The sequence below is a fragment of the Aquila chrysaetos genome, chromosome 8 (assembly GCF_900496995.4).
Source record: "Aquila chrysaetos chrysaetos chromosome 8, bAquChr1.4, whole genome shotgun sequence".
Lineage (NCBI taxonomy): Eukaryota > Metazoa > Chordata > Aves > Accipitriformes > Accipitridae > Aquila > Aquila chrysaetos.
Genome location: NC_044011.1, coordinates 17,915,900 through 17,931,502, shown reverse-complemented (window position 1 = coordinate 17,931,502; position 15,603 = coordinate 17,915,900). Strand labels below are relative to the sequence as shown.

General features: G+C 41.2%; 1 protein-coding gene across 2 annotated transcripts in view; it reads right to left on the bottom strand.

Annotated features, from left to right (window-relative positions):
- Positions 1–15,127, bottom strand: part of SYNJ2 (synaptojanin 2) — a 70,221-nt gene extending 55,094 nt beyond the window's left edge. Inside the window, exons 1-2 of one of the 2 annotated variants that reach the window (XM_030022847.2) lie at positions 14,493–15,127; positions 4,174–4,260 (exon numbers count right to left, since the gene is read on the bottom strand). In XM_030022847.2, coding sequence (XP_029878707.1) covers positions 4,174–4,260; positions 14,493–14,613 — 208 coding nt within the window. In that variant the 5' untranslated portion in view covers positions 14,614–15,127. Of the gene's footprint in view, positions 1–4,173; positions 4,261–14,492 lie in introns of those variants that run through there. The other variant, XM_030022851.2, reaches the window with a different exon arrangement.
- Between the last annotated feature and the right edge of the window lie 476 nt (positions 15,128–15,603).

Sequence of the window (15,603 nt, the reverse complement as noted above, 5' to 3'; positions counted from 1 at the left end):
TCAAGATTCCCTAAAGTCAGCTGCCCTGCCAGTACTACCTACGGAGGCTCCCTGCTCTCAGGAGTTCCCTGCATATCTGGAGTAGGGGACAGGCTAAACTCCAGTCTTATTTCTTGAAACAGGAGGCCAACAATTCTTACCAAAAAAAGTAATTAATGGAAGGTAATTTTTCTTTGATTTCATGTGCACTAGAGTAGCAGAAAGCATGTTATATTCAGCTGACAGCTGCAAAGTGCATGATGAATGGGGCCAGCACTAAGGCCAATAAAAAGCAAGCCAAAAAATGGAAAACTTTTTCCTGTGAAGTGATTAAGGCTCCAGGTCTGGATCTTACACTTCACTGTACCAACAACCACATCAGCTGCAGACTATTTACCAGCCCCCCCACCTTGGAAAACAAAAATCTTTTCTTTTTTTTTTTTCTTTAACTTTTACAATTAGTTTAATGTACAATTCTGCTTCATATTAGCCTTTCTAAACTTTACACATAGATGAAAGTGATTTAGGAACATAAGAACTGCAGTTGAAGATCACAACTTTAGAAGTGTCTCTCATTTCCTTGGGATGCAATCTGGAATGTTTTTTAAAAACCTTTGAAATAATTTTAGAGCAAGAAGTGAAGTGGTCCTTACTGGTCATGCTTTCTACAGCAACACATCTGTAACATGAAAAAGCAAGACCCACCTACAGTACTAAAGAGGGAGGGGAAAAAAAAAAAATCTTTCAAAGCTTATGGACAAAATTTTGGTCTCACATAGATGGGTATAAATGTTCATGCATTGTGACCAAGATCATTTTTTTTGCCCCATTACAGCTATAAATCACAACTGTCTGTAAAGAACACTTTTGAAGAAATGTAAGAAATGTTTTGTTCACAGCGATATGTGCTGAATGCCCTTTTATCAGGTTGCACAATGGAGGCAGAGGATGGAGAGTATTTGGCATAGAAACAAGACAAAAATAACTTCCATCCATTTTTTCAAAAGCTCTTGTGAAACCAACTGCCTTAATCCAAGTTGAACAGGAAACGCAGTTCTGGTACGTCACACTCCACAATAATAAGCTGCAGTTTCTGTATTTAACCTGTCTACATGAATCAAGGCAATTGTTTCCCCTGCAGTTTATGGGATGACTTCAGTGTTGCCTATTATGAGCTGCAGTGAAAAGGAGGCAATATGCAATTCTTATTTTGTCCTTCTTAATTGTAAATATTTCACTCAAGACTGCCTTTTCCTTTTAAAAATGAGTTTGCTCCAGCTTTTGCTCTTTCTCCATTCCAACACAGCCATGCCATTGCCTTATGTTCCCTCAGCCTGTTCCAAAGCCACTTCACACATACCTCCACTTCACTGTATAGTCCACTGAAAAACAATTTGCAAGGTTTTTTTGCCTCTTGCCTGCCTTCAAAATTAGCAACAGAACACAGCAGAGGAGCAGATTCTAACCATCTAGCTGAAAATCTCTGAGGAAATCTCAGAAGCAGAATTATGAAAAGAACCAAGATTTTCCAAACTACAGTTTTTGTATCAAAGTTACTCTTTCTCCCTCTTCTAAATACAACTACATTATTATGAAATATTCAAAAGGAGTAGAAAACAGGTACTTAGTTGTCCTTTTTGCTTTTGAAACTTCTTCCTTTCAATTACACATTGTATATGTGCAAGAGCAAGAGTATATACACAGTCAAATGAATTCCGAATGCCTCCCCAAATACAGCAGCTGTATTAAACTAAACAACCTATGTGGTGATAGTGCTGAAATACTACCTTATATATGCACCCCTTCCTGACATCACAATGTCTAAACCAAACACTGCAAAGCCAGCTCTTTTAACACTTTGCTTGAGATGTATTTGCCACTGCTACATCTTCTTTGGCAGAAAAATCTTAGCTGAGATACAGCTCAGAAACACTGTACAATTAATTCTGCTGCCATCCATCTCACAAAAGAAAGCAGCAGAATTTAGTGATTCATGTTAACAGATGTAAGTACATAAAAGTGAATGTTATTACTGGTGGGAAACATTAACTTTGTGAGTCAGTTTCACATACTTCATCTACTTTCTTGTGAAAAGCACAATCTACTTTGGCAGGCATACAATGTGATTTATTTGGATCGCTAACTAGCGATATTTACATTAATTAAAGTGCTCAGAGACATCTTTCATGTCTTGAAAAAAGGTCTCCCCTTCTGCTCTACAAATATACTCTTTTAATATCCCAGTGGAATGTACTTTCACAAATATTTTCAGTTAATTTAGTACTTATGGTCTGCAGGTTTCCAGCAGTAAGAAAAAAATACTGATACTCCTGAAAAAAGCCCATGTGATCATTGATGCTCAGTGAAGAGTCGGTCAATTATGCTCTTGTTTGCAGCTGCTAAAATACATTATAAAAAAAAAGATAAAAATTACATTGCATTCCTTTCTACTGTTAATCTTTAACATAAGCAACAGCTAAAGTGATGGAACTTGCTTCTATGCAGGATGGAAGAGATACCTGAGACTGTGAAAAAAATCTGGGCTACATCTTGAATGGTGAGATAGCAGACATGCAATCATCTTTGCTTTTTTAAAGATGTTCAGCAGCAGAAAATGTTTGTTTACCTTTGCTTACCATTACAGCATGAGCCCCCTGACTTTTCACTCAATCACAATCAGAAGTTTGCCTCCAGTAGTTAACTTTTTTATCCAATTACCAATAAAATTTTTAACAATCCCTTCCAAAGGAAGTCCTGTACCAGGACTTGTAATTTAATGCTAGAACAAGACAGAGGTGCAGTGACAAAGCTCAGAGGAAAAACCTCACACTTCAAGGGCACCAAAGTTAAGTAGGTGTTGTTCAAAAAGAAATAAGAACATGGGAAACACAGAAATAAAAGGATAAAAGAGAAAAAATAAGGCTGAGAATATTTCACACCCCATTTGAAATCATTCACCTTTTAATATGAAGACTAAAACTGGATATATTTAGTTCCCACCACATACAAGAAATTACCCTCATCTGTAGCTTGAAGAGCTTGAATTCAATAGCTACATTCCTTTACCATTACAGCAGGATTCATTAGACTCCTATGAAGAAAAACAGGTCCAAGTACCAAGAAAAACTAATCACAAGCCTTCCCTTTTTAATTACACTAACAAACTGATATTAATCTCCATAGAAATGCCTGATTAACTCCACAGGAAACAAAACAAACAAAAAGCCCACATTAATTTTAAAAGACTGGATGTGCCTACAGTTTTCAATTATGACACAGAAATCTTTCAGATTGCAGTTGCCTCTTCAGATCAATCTCAAGTCATATTACTCAAGCCATGAAGTGGTAAGCAAGCTATAAAAAGATATGCTTATATCTACTGGTCTAAATACACCAGTGCTCACACCACCACTGCCTTTGGCAGATTCCTTGACCAAGCATCAAGCTATATGGAAAACAGTCCTGTCATTCCTCCAGGTCAAAATTAAGGCTTACTGTAAGAAGACCATGGGAACAAGGCATATAGTGCTTTTTGTTTTAATGCATCTTTTTCATCAGTGAATTTGAAGTCTGCTGTGTAAGGTACTATTACCTTCAAATCAACGACTGCAGTTCTCTTCCTAAAACATGCTATTTCCATTAACATTCCTGTAGGCAGTGTAATAGCAAGTCCTTTGCTAAATCAAGATTCCCAAACTGTACAGAAATTTACAGCAATGATGATAAATATTCCTTACTATACTAGCTGAAGTTAAAGGCCTCTTTATGCAAATCCTTATCCATGTGAATTACCCAATTAAAGGCAATTGGGCATTATAGCAAGGACTGGCAATCTGTAGTACTGCAGTCTCAGATGACCATGATTAATCAGTGTTTAAACGTGATCCTTCAAAACAAAGCAAGAAATCATAACTTGCCTTGGACAAACATAATAGGGGAAAAAATGGCAATTATCTTCAGGCAGCAGAGAATGTTAGAGAAAACAAAAGCGATAAAAAATCTGAAATTCTTAGACTATCCTTTAGTGATATGCTTTTGACACAGAACAGAAAAAGAAATAGATCTTTTCCAGACTGTACATAACAAGGTGCAATTAGCTTTCACAAGTTAAGGAACTGGACAGCTTTAGTCACGTGTTGTCTTTTAGCATTGTCTGAGCATTTTATAATCTCAGTGATACAGATGGTCACTTACCCCATTTAAGCTGAAGCTCTCCTAAGCAGCCATAAGCATCCATGAGTTTTTCATATTGCCCTTTAATTGCATCTTTTTCTTCTGGAGCTGAGAAACAAAACAAAAGGCAGCAAACCTTAGTTTTCCAGTCTTTATAAAATTTTCAGATTGCTATTGCCTACACCAATGCTTCCCAGTTGATTTTTCTCAGTAAACAAAACTACAGTACAAAGGTATGGTTAAAATGCTGTAAGAACACAGTGATAAAAAAGTAATGGCACAGAAACGCATAGCCTCTCCACACACCACCCTAGAAGAAAGAAGGGCACTCACTACCTTTCCAAACAACGTGATTGCTAGTAATGTTCTTATTCTACGGTACAGATGCCACACCAGTTTCAGAATAAGTAAAGGAATATACAGGCACATGTAAACTTCACACCTTTCTAAAGTAAGAACAAAAATAATAATTCGTCTGGCTATAAGCTAAAATATATTATACCTTTTCTTGATGTGCAAAAAAGAGATGGTTTCTGCTTCCAGATTCTCACAGTCTCATTTCAGACAGAATTGTAATTTTTTTATGCAAGATAACACAATTTGATGTAGACACATCAGATGTTGATTTCAAGAGGAATTAAACTTATATTTTAGTGAAGTAAGAATTAGCTGATTAAAAATAAAGGGTCAGATGCTGATGTTAGATTTGTACATTTCTGCAAGAACTGACTTCAATGGGCACAAACTGAACATTTAGATATTAAGCCAGAACATGGCCCAAACTTGTTACTGGCTACTTTAAAGTAAAACCAAAGTACTTCCTGAATGAGTAAGTCTGTGTTTTGTATAAATTTCCCAATGAGGAGTAAGGTTGGCCTGATGAATGGGGAAAACAGGCTTTCACCCTCAAATGTCCATTTACTTCTCGAACCACAGATAAACAGCAACGTGGTACTTTTAGAGGTTAGCTAATACTTTACAATCTTACGCTTCTAATAAACTTCAGCAGTTAAAAAAATCTGAAACCTCCGGGCATATAAAGGACAAAGAGAGCTGCCTGCAAGGTATGATAGAACAGAAAAGAATGAAACAGACTTCTCTTTATAAACCTCAAGAGGCAAGTAGCTCCATGAGAAGCACGGTAAACAAATAAATACCCCACATATCACTGACATTTTGAAGTGAAAGGAAGGACAATTCCACTCACAAAATTCCTTAGCAGAGGCAACCCCCAAAGGAAATCAAAATACATTTGTCTCAATTTTTGCACCCATGACAAATAAGGAAGGCTTGTTAATTTTTTCTTGATTTAATTTTTGCTATCAGACTTTCACAACTTATCTGTTCTGCTTTCTTAGAAACACTGAGTGAACCAGGAGAAACTAGTAAAATGTTGATGCCACACACACCAGTGAAACAGGACATAAGCAACAGAAAGAGGATAGATGGATTTTTATTGGGTAACTAAACCTCTGGACAGTAACAATATAAATATGCAGTAACAGCACCTCTTCAGAGCTGAGACTCTGGAAGCTCAGTTCTCTGGCACTTCAAAAAAACTTCAGCAAAAACAGTTTAGATAGACTATAAAAATGTTACGCTTTTTTAAAAAGTCTCCCTGTGAAGCCTTCCTTATGTATTTAAAAAAAGAGAGGTTAAAAAAGTGATGTTTCACTTTCCATGGCATCTTCACTAAGTAGAAAAGAACAGCAACAACATACTGACTTTTTTCTTAATTCTGTTCTCTGCCTTAAAAGCTTATCCTTGTTCCCTTTAAAATAAAAAGGAAAAACCATAAACAAAATTCTCGCTCCAAATATTCCACCTTTAGGAAGAAATAGAGAATGACAGAAACAGCAAGAGATTTAGATGTCAGACTGATGCAGGTGCTCAGAAACTTGCAGGCTAGGCACTCCCTGAAAGCATTTAAAAGACACCTTGAAAGCATGGTGATACTCTTCAAAACAGAATTACGGGTTGGGAAGCTGGCTGTTAAAGTGTCTGGTAAGAGTATGATCCAAAAGAAAGGAATTTATTTCAGTGTGGAAATAAACAACACAGAACTCATGCCACTAACAGCAAGAAACACCTGACACTGGCACATACAGAAGCCACTGAAGTTTCCCAGGTCAAGCCAGCGGCATCACATGCACATCAGCTCCTGGCACGGGACTTTTCCAAACACACAGACAAATAGCTGTGTTTTGCCAGTAATGGTACAGAAATACCCCGTCACTCTGGGCAGGCCATTTGACAGAACATTTGCCTGCACAGTAGCATCAGTCAGGGCATCGGTACCAGCAGAGCTGCCTGGAAGGGAGAAGCAGACTCTGAACACAAAGCTCCAGGAGGACTCTGGGCTGCATTGCCACTCTTTTTGACTGGCTAACAACTTGCCAATAACTTCTATCACATGGCAGATTCTGTTATTTATCACAGGGTTCGTTTTGCTCCCTGAAGCAATTTAGACTCGGAAACCAAAAAAGTGACAAAGTGCTCTTTCCTTGACGTTTCCATGCACTCTCGAAAGATAGAGCATGCTCTAAGACCTCACCTGTGGATAGTCCAAGAGTGAAGGAACATGCCAAAGACACAGCTACGCCTGTGGGTCATGCAAATGGAGAGGCCAGAATATTTTAGTGCATACAGACCAAAACTGTGTGGCCAAAAAAAAAAAAAAAAAAAAAAAAAAAAAAAAAATCCATTTGTTACACATACTGATGGAATTTGAAGACTGCTCTCTCATTATACTCCTCAGTGTTGCAGAAACTCCTGAGATGCACTGTGACTGCTGCCATTTTGTGGGGGCCAGGGCAGGGGCCTCAGGCAGCGGTGGTCAGGCAGCAGCTCCCACACACTGCACCCCCTCCATAAGGGCCCTCGTGACTGTGGGGATGACTCCTTCATCCCTCACAGCCTCCAGCCACCACGGCGTGGTCTCACTCCATGCCTTGCCAGTGTGCAAGTGAGGATACAGGCGTCACCCCTCCAGCACTGGGAGGTCCTAGGTGGTTTCTAACACACCCCAGCCAATTTTTTTAGAGGGGGTGAGGCATAAGGAGGAGGAATCTCCAACAACCATTATAAAAAGCAATCCATAGAAAGGATGACTAACGTATGACTTTACAATGACATTATTGCAGAGGGCTTGAGAAAAGTTCATATCTTATTATTAAAAAGAAATCTTTATAAATCTTTAAAATTTCATATTGAAATCTCAAATAACTGTCAAAACCTGATCTGAAACATCTCCCAGAGTATTCGCAAACAGTGCTAGGACACAAGAGCCAGAATCAGAAAGAGAGTGACTAGACAGAGAACAAGACTAACTGATGTGCTACTGCCTTTGCTGGATGAAGAAGACAGTTAGAGGGAAAAATTACTACGAAACTCTGAAGGATTGTTGACGAACAGGAAAAACATAAACCATATCTGACAAGTTTTAACAATATGGAAAACACTGTTTTAGCAACAACAGTTGACAGCTAGATGCGTCCAAAGACATGGCACTTTTCTAATCAGTAACATGAAAATGATTTCCACATTTCTCTGTTAAATGTTCTAAAGTCAGGGTTTTTATTCTGCAACGGCTTTCATAAAAACTCTGAAATGCAGAGGCAGCGAGAGTGGTCTGCTTGAAAACCTAGGACAAGGACTGGATGTTTAACTACACTCTGCTTACATGTAAAATCCTTCCTTTTTCAAGCCAGACAGCTCGACATACATACAAACATACATATATAGTTAATGCACAATACTGCTACAGAAGTTGATGAAACTCACAAAAAAGTTTTCTACTTAGGGAACAAGTCAAGTTTGCAAATACATAGTGCATTTGTTTACTACTTAATAATAGCTACAGTACTAAAAAGTACACATAGTAATTCCCACACTCCACTAAAGCTTTCCATTAATATTTTTAGTAATCTTTCCTTCTACTAAGCATATAATTGAGTATCCACCCCTCTAATAATTACCACAACTGTGTTGTGTTCATAACAGCTTTACATACCTGCACACTCTCTGCATTCCCCAAGCACTTTTCTTAATATCAATTATGTAAAAGCTCCTGATGTAAATTATATATAAGGTTGGCATGTTAGCTCAAAATTTTAACCCTTGCAAAACAAGAGGCACACAATAATTCAGTGAAACTAAGCTACAATAGACTCAACTAAAAGTGATCTTTTTCCATGTATAAAATATTTCAGAAGCAAAGGAAAACACCATGAAAAGACCTGTAAGTACATACACCACATGGCCTATCCAAGCGTGATTTCCTGCTTGTAAAAGCTGCAAATTCGATTTAACAGCTAGCAGGAACTGGCCAGACGTACGCAGTTTCCTTTATTCAACCCTTCCTTAGGGCCAATCCCCCAGACTTCAGCAGGAACCAACATATCCCTCAAACATATGGTGCCCAGAAAGGTCAGTGACCGGAGGGAGAGGGCAGAAAGGTACCATAGTTCAAATTTGAACATTCAAGAGCTCTTGAAGAAAAGAGTCTGGGACCAGGTTATAGATTCTGGCTCTCCCCTCTTCCTTAAGCCTGATTCTGGAAATATTTAGATACCTGCTTAGCTGTAGGTACCACTATACATGTATATTCTGAAGCATTTCTAAGTCCTTATAGAAACATAGGTTTGATATGATGGGGTCTCAGTAGCTTGTTTAATTTATTTCTGTCATTTAGCATTTTGGGAAAAGAGGTGTGAATTATCCCCAGAAAGAGCAAATCTATATCAAACAGACATTTCATACACAAAAGAACGAAAAACAGGTGAGAAAAATATGTATATATATACACTGCCATCAGCATGTTACCTAGAAATATGCCTAATGTCTGGTATTATATGAGTTTAGATAATTAACTTGCCTCCAAATTCTGATTTCTGTCATCCTCAGAGAGGTCTAAAGCACTTTGTTGCATTTTCATTTATTTTCATTATCTTTCATCACTGAAATCTTCCTGTTCACATTCAATCCGAGCTACACAGGCATTATGCAAGTCATACTGTATTCTGAAATACCATATAGGTCAAGAAATACAGTGTTGGCAACAGGTCTGTGGTCAGAGTTAGAGTTAAGAGTGTGGAAATTCAAAACATTAAGCAATATATTTTTCTAGAAAGTGGTATTTCTGGTTGAAAACACAACAAACAAATCAAGATAGTGGCATTTTGGAAAGATGGCTTCCTGTATTAGACTGAAAACATTCTGTTTCTAGGGAGGGATTATGCTTTCATAGCTCCATGTATATATATGAATATTTTCATTTGCAACCAAAGAAGAATGGACTCATAAACCCACCAGGTTTCTACTGGCCAGCACTGTGGTCTGCAGGCAGTCAAGAACATAAAGATTAAAGAGAAGTCCCTAAGTCATTTCTCTGGAGCTTGACCATTATCTTTATGTGGTTCCCGTCATACATTACACATTAACATAGAAACTTGTAGTCACTACAGACATAAACCACCAAGCAGAATTTATACCTCACAACCACTAACAGTTCCCTGGCATACGTAAAAAGTCTTGTAATCTACACTGTACATTTATACCAATACACCTTCCCTCTTCTATGTACTCAATTTCCATTTCAACAGCAGCAAAGGATCTCTAATGCACACTTGTTCCTATAACCTATAACAGTGAATTTCAGCCTGAGAAACCATAGTTTGCAAGTGCCCATTGCCAGCGTAACCAAGAAAAGCAAGGCTTCTGCTATGTAGATTACTTCCACTACAAGTTTTGTAGGAATCCACAAATGAAAAAAGTTCAAACACCACTAAACTACAGAAAACTTCATAAAAATTTGTAATTGGATTATTTGATTTTTTTATTAATTTAAACAAGAAGGTTTAGGAATACAGAGGGAATACGGAGATTAGCTATATAAACATCCTGGCATAAGAGTAAAAAAAGTCATGCTGTAGGGCTCATTGTTTTGGATAGCGTATGTGCTCAGAAATACATTCACAATATGTTTACAGAAGTATTGGTGTTTGATTTCCATACCCTACTCAGCGGCATATTTATCCACCTAAATACAAAACTAAAGCTAATTGTAAAAAGTGAATGTACATATAGCACAGAAACTGCATTCTGTACAAAAAAAGATATGTAGGTAAATAATTGTCACTTTCTGGTTTTGCATCCCTCTCTCTGCAAGGCTATACCCTGATTTCACTCAGCTGCATCAGAGAACCACACACATACCTACAACTGAAGCCGTAGAGGAGACACTGAGCTGCTCTGAGGAGTGCACACACACCTTACTTAACTCTATATAAGTTTGTCGCTAGTAAAGGCTTACTTCCCAGATCTGTGGATGCAAGTCTGGAGGAAAAACTTCTGCCATATTTGCAAAAACATGCACTGTATCAGCTTTGAATTTCAGTATTTTCAAAACACCATGGTAATTTAGGATCCGCTGTAACAGGTGTTGTAACATCCTTTAATAAAAGCAATTGCAGATTCAAAGTGTTTACAAAAAAAAAAAAAAATTCTGTGCACCCTTTGGCTCTGACCTTGCAAAACCCATATTTTTATGCTGAATTTCAATAGCAGAGCACTCCTGTTGACATCATTTCACTGAGATTACCTGCTATAATAAAGTTAAATAACTATATTTTCAGCACTATAGCCTTAGTTTAGTTCAGTGACTGCCTTGACAGCAGTTCAGAACTGCCTTGTGCAGTTCACTTCATCTATAAAGCATCAAAACTGTAATGTGTTAAAAGTAGGAACAGCATTTGTATCTACACTCCCTCTTGTATAAACAGAAACTTCTAAATCAATGACAATTTTTCTTCGTCCTTGATAACTCTAAGTTTCTTCCATAGAATCTAATTATTGATGTTCTAGTTCAGAGAATTCCTGGAAGAATTGTTTCAAACTGTCACCCATCCTTCTGGAGAGGACTGAAGCTTCAGGGTTGCCAGTGGCAAAAAAAGCCTCTTGCAAAATGTGCTGTTTGAATTCAAAACAGTGAGTTTTACCCTCCACCCTATAGTGACATCATGAGAAGAGGAAGAAAAACTCCCATGTTCAAAAATACTATTTAATTTATGATAGAACAGAAAATTGTTCCCATACAGATTAAGTTAAGGCATTTGGGGCTATGTAGCTAGGTTGCCTGCTGTGATTTTTGATTCCTCAATTCTTCCAAAAGGTTCTTAGGTTAGGTTTCCATTACAGCCCAACTATGCTCATTTTATAAATTGCTGACATCTCAGACAATTAGAGATCTCCACATACTTTCTCACTACCAATATCAAATGTGTAAATAATTTTCAAGTTAAAAGTATTAAATAAGTAAATAAGGAAATTCTGAAATATAACCAATTTACAACTAAAATTGTCATCACATTCTTTATAACATACTGAGAGAGGAAGAAAGTATAACGTCATCCATTCATAAGACACTATCAAATTTTTGGTTTACATATTTGGAATGTATTTTAATTACAAGTTTGCCAGAGGTTTATGGCCTGTATAGACGATGCATTTATACAAGTGTGTGGTTTTTTAGACTTCTTTTTTGTAATGCCACTTCTTCTAGGATGATTCTCACGCCCTTCTGCCACTTGAACTAGGTTAAATTCAACATTTAAGTTTCTTCTACTAGAAAAGTATTATAGAAGCAATTGAACTTTATGTCATGCCTGTTCAAGGGTAAAGAGACAATTGGTAATTATGGAAAAAGAATAATGAACAATGACTAAAATTTGCTCTCAGGCCTTCGTTGTCCATCCATGATTATTCCTCACTACAGCTCTAGTGATAGGAGGCTGCTATAGCAAAACTGCATAAACTGTTCTACAACTTAAGTGCTCCAGGTATACATACTTGCTTTCATTTAGTGTGGAATTTTGCATAAGGCACAGCTGAATAACTCCTCATCACCACATGCATGCAATTTTTTAAAAACTTCATTTTAGAAAAGGAAAATTAGACAGAGAAGACAAAATTAACACAATCCCAGGGCTAGTATATCTGAAACCACACATAATACAAAGCATTAACCTTCCACTAAAGTGTTCTGTGGTTAATAACAACCTAAAGGCCAGTCAAACAAAACAGAATTAATGTTGTTTCTGTTACCACCCTGGCTGTGGAGCTTCCTCTTCACAATTCTTGTGAATTTACCATTAAAATACCTACTGCTGGTTTTCCCTCCTTTTCTGGTCCTTTGCTGCATAAACAAAAGAAACGAACTAAACTAGCTCAACTAGATAAACTAGCTTTTCCTACGATACAGGAACCAACCCAGGCAGGAAAAGAGAAAACAAATGAAATAAAATGACAAAGCTATTAACATGGAATGGGCTGGATGCCAACACATGCATGATTACAGTTATCTCAAGAGGTAACACTGGACTTTCAAAAGGCATGGCAAACAGGTTTTACTAGCCACCATACAGATCACTACTTCAAAATTCTTATTCTGTTTTAAAAGACTATATAAATTCTGTAATAATTTTTAGCTATAACAATTCAAATGGAGGATAGCATCACCGAGGGAGAAAAATCTATTGTAAATTGATGATTCCCTTAATTAGTGAGACTGCAAATAATCTTTCCAACTACTGGTCATACAAATGGCTTGGGGTCACTATATGAATACTGGTCTCTCAATTTTATTCATGCACATTGGCTTTAGGCAGTGGAGCTGCTTTAGATTTGTATCAAAATAACAGAATATAAACCAAAACCCACTAATATCAGTGAAGAGCTTTAATGCAACATGTTTTTGAATCAGAGAAAGCGAGTAAAATGCTGCTCAGTACTACCAGACTTTTCACTTTGTCAGTTCATTGAAAACTGATACAAAAAAACCTAGAAAAATGTAACACGTTAATGTCCACTATTACCAATGATTTTAACAAGAAACTGAACCCCCACAGTATCACACAATATAAAATTACAATAAAATAAAAAAAAAATCCACAGTGTAGCAATAACAGACCTTTATCATGACAGGTGAAAATTTTTTCACTATCAGAACTATTCTCGTAAAAATCAGCTGCCACCTGAAGACCTTTTTGGCTTTCTTCATTCACAAAATCCCCAATACCTGAAAATTTAGCATTTTAGTCTGGATGTCTTGCCACCATATATCACAGAAGATTCAGCTCAGTGGGCCCTGATCCTGAGCTGACACTGTGACTGACATTGTACAAACCATAACAAACATACAGTTCTTACTACAACGACAGCTTAAGTCTTCCCCTTTTCCTTTGAGCTGCTTGAATACGGACTCCTACAACACTGCGAACAGTGGCATGATAGCAGGAACACATATTACACGCAAAACAATTTAAGAACACAGCACAAGCACAACGAGTTCCACTGCATTACTTTTTGCTCCTTACATTCTCAGTCACCTCATTTTTCTGTGGCTGCCTCAACATTAGCATTGCATTAACTCATGGGTGGCAAGTATGAAAACACAAGATGAGACAACCTTGAGCACGTTTTCGACTTCCACTGCCCCAGGGGAGACTTGAGCTCCTCCAGCAAGAGCCAGATGCTCAAGTAACTACATAGAGTGCAAACCACAAGGGCAGGCATGGCACCACAGCAAGAAGTCAAGTTTTCTTTATGGGGCATGAATCTCAAGTCAGTCATCCAAAACAATCTCTGCTGTGAACTGGATGTCTACACTGGTGGTTAGCACCCGATGTAGCTGAACAGAAACTTCTTCAAGAGGTAGTAGGCCCCATCCCTTTAGCTGGACCCTCCTTTGCAGTCAGTAAGGCCCATACAAGACTATAGAGTACAAGTCTTGCACAGCAAAGGTGCCCTGTGCTGAGACCCCACAATCACCAGGCAGGTGGGTGGCCTCTCCTGCTTCTTCCACCCCGACCGCTGGTGAGGAGGCTAAAGGCATCAAGAGAAGAGAAAGAGCCGGTCAGACATGGATCGGGCCTGGGGTCACACAGGGAAAAGATGCTGGCCAACCCTCTATGCGTGGCAGGGCACCAGGGGTCACCCCAAAACGGCAGCACGTGGGCAGGCCTGGAGGGCCATGCCGGATAGAGGCCGGGTTTTAAAGTGAGGTGAACGCATTCCCGACGGTCAGTGTCCCACTGGGCCCAGGTCTGCTCTCTCCCCTTCCTCTCTCCACACCACAGGGGAAAGTGCCCCAAACCTCCTGGGCATCGGCCGCTGCCACCGCACCCCGGCCCCCCTTCGCAGGCACCACACGAGCCCCGCAGGCACCACAGAGGCACCAGGCGCGTACCCACAGACACGCCACCTCCCCAGGCCACAGCCACCCCCACAGGTACCGCGCGGGAAGCCGCCCGGCCCGGCCCGGCCCGCCGCGGGGCACTTACTGAGCGCCGCCACTGTGCCGGCCTCCAGCAACAGGCAGTCCTGGCGGGTGCGCGCCTCCAGCAGGGCGCTCGGCCCCGGCTCCTGCTTCCAGAGCAGCCGCAGCCCTTTGCTCAGAGCCATGGGAGCCGCTGGTCGCAGGGAGGAAAGAGCAGGGGCTGCCGGCGAAGGGGGGATGCGACCCCCAGCGCGGGTGGCGAACGAGCCTGAGCCTCCGCCTCCTCAAGCGCACGGAGCGCGGCGCTCGGGGGGCCGCCAGCAGCCCCGCACCCCCGGCGGGAGCTCCTCCGAGCGCAGGGTCGCTGATCCTGGCAGCCCGCTTCACCCCGGCGGCGAGGACGCCCAGGGAGGCGGACAAGGAAGACGGCCGTGTCCCCTTTCCGGGAGCCGGTCACCTCAGCAGGCCTCCCAGTGCCTGTGAGGGGGCGCCCAGCGGTGAAGGCAGCGGAGAGTTTGCGGCTGCCGCTTCTCCCCGTCCCCTGCGGCCCCGCGGCACGGCTGCTGCCTCGCGACCTTCGCCTTTCCTCTCCGCCTTTCTCTTCCCACGCACGGTCCCCTGTAAACTTTCCAGAGTTAACTTTGTCCCTCTGGCTCCCTGGCTGCGGCGGCTCCTCCTCCTCCTCCGGGACAGGTACAAACCGCCCTGCCCGCGGGGTAGGGGAGGCGCGGCGGCCGCCCGCAACGGCCGCGCCGCGTTGCCTCGCCCGGCGGGGTGCTGTGGGCCCCCGCCCCGCCCGGCCCGGCCCCGCCCGAAGGCACGGCTCCCCACCCCCTCGGCGGCGCGTCCGGGCCGCGGTGGCTGAGGTGAAGCTCGCCGTCGAGCCCCCGGCAGCGCGGCGGGGCCGCCAACGGGCCTTCGCGCGGCCGCCCTGCGTGAGGCGACGAGGACCGGCGATAAGTGAAACGCCTTGAAACGCCGAAATTGCTTTCCCCGCCCGCCTGGCAGGCGGAGGCTGCTGCCCGGCTTTGCCTTGGGAGAGGCTGCGCTCCTTCCCGCTTCCTGTGGGGAGCGGCCGCCCGGGCTCCCCGCGCCGCCCCGGCCTGCCTGAGGCGATTCCCGCCGGCCCAGTGGGGTAGCGCAGCTCCTTGCGCAGGGTGCTGCCCTGCCCTCGG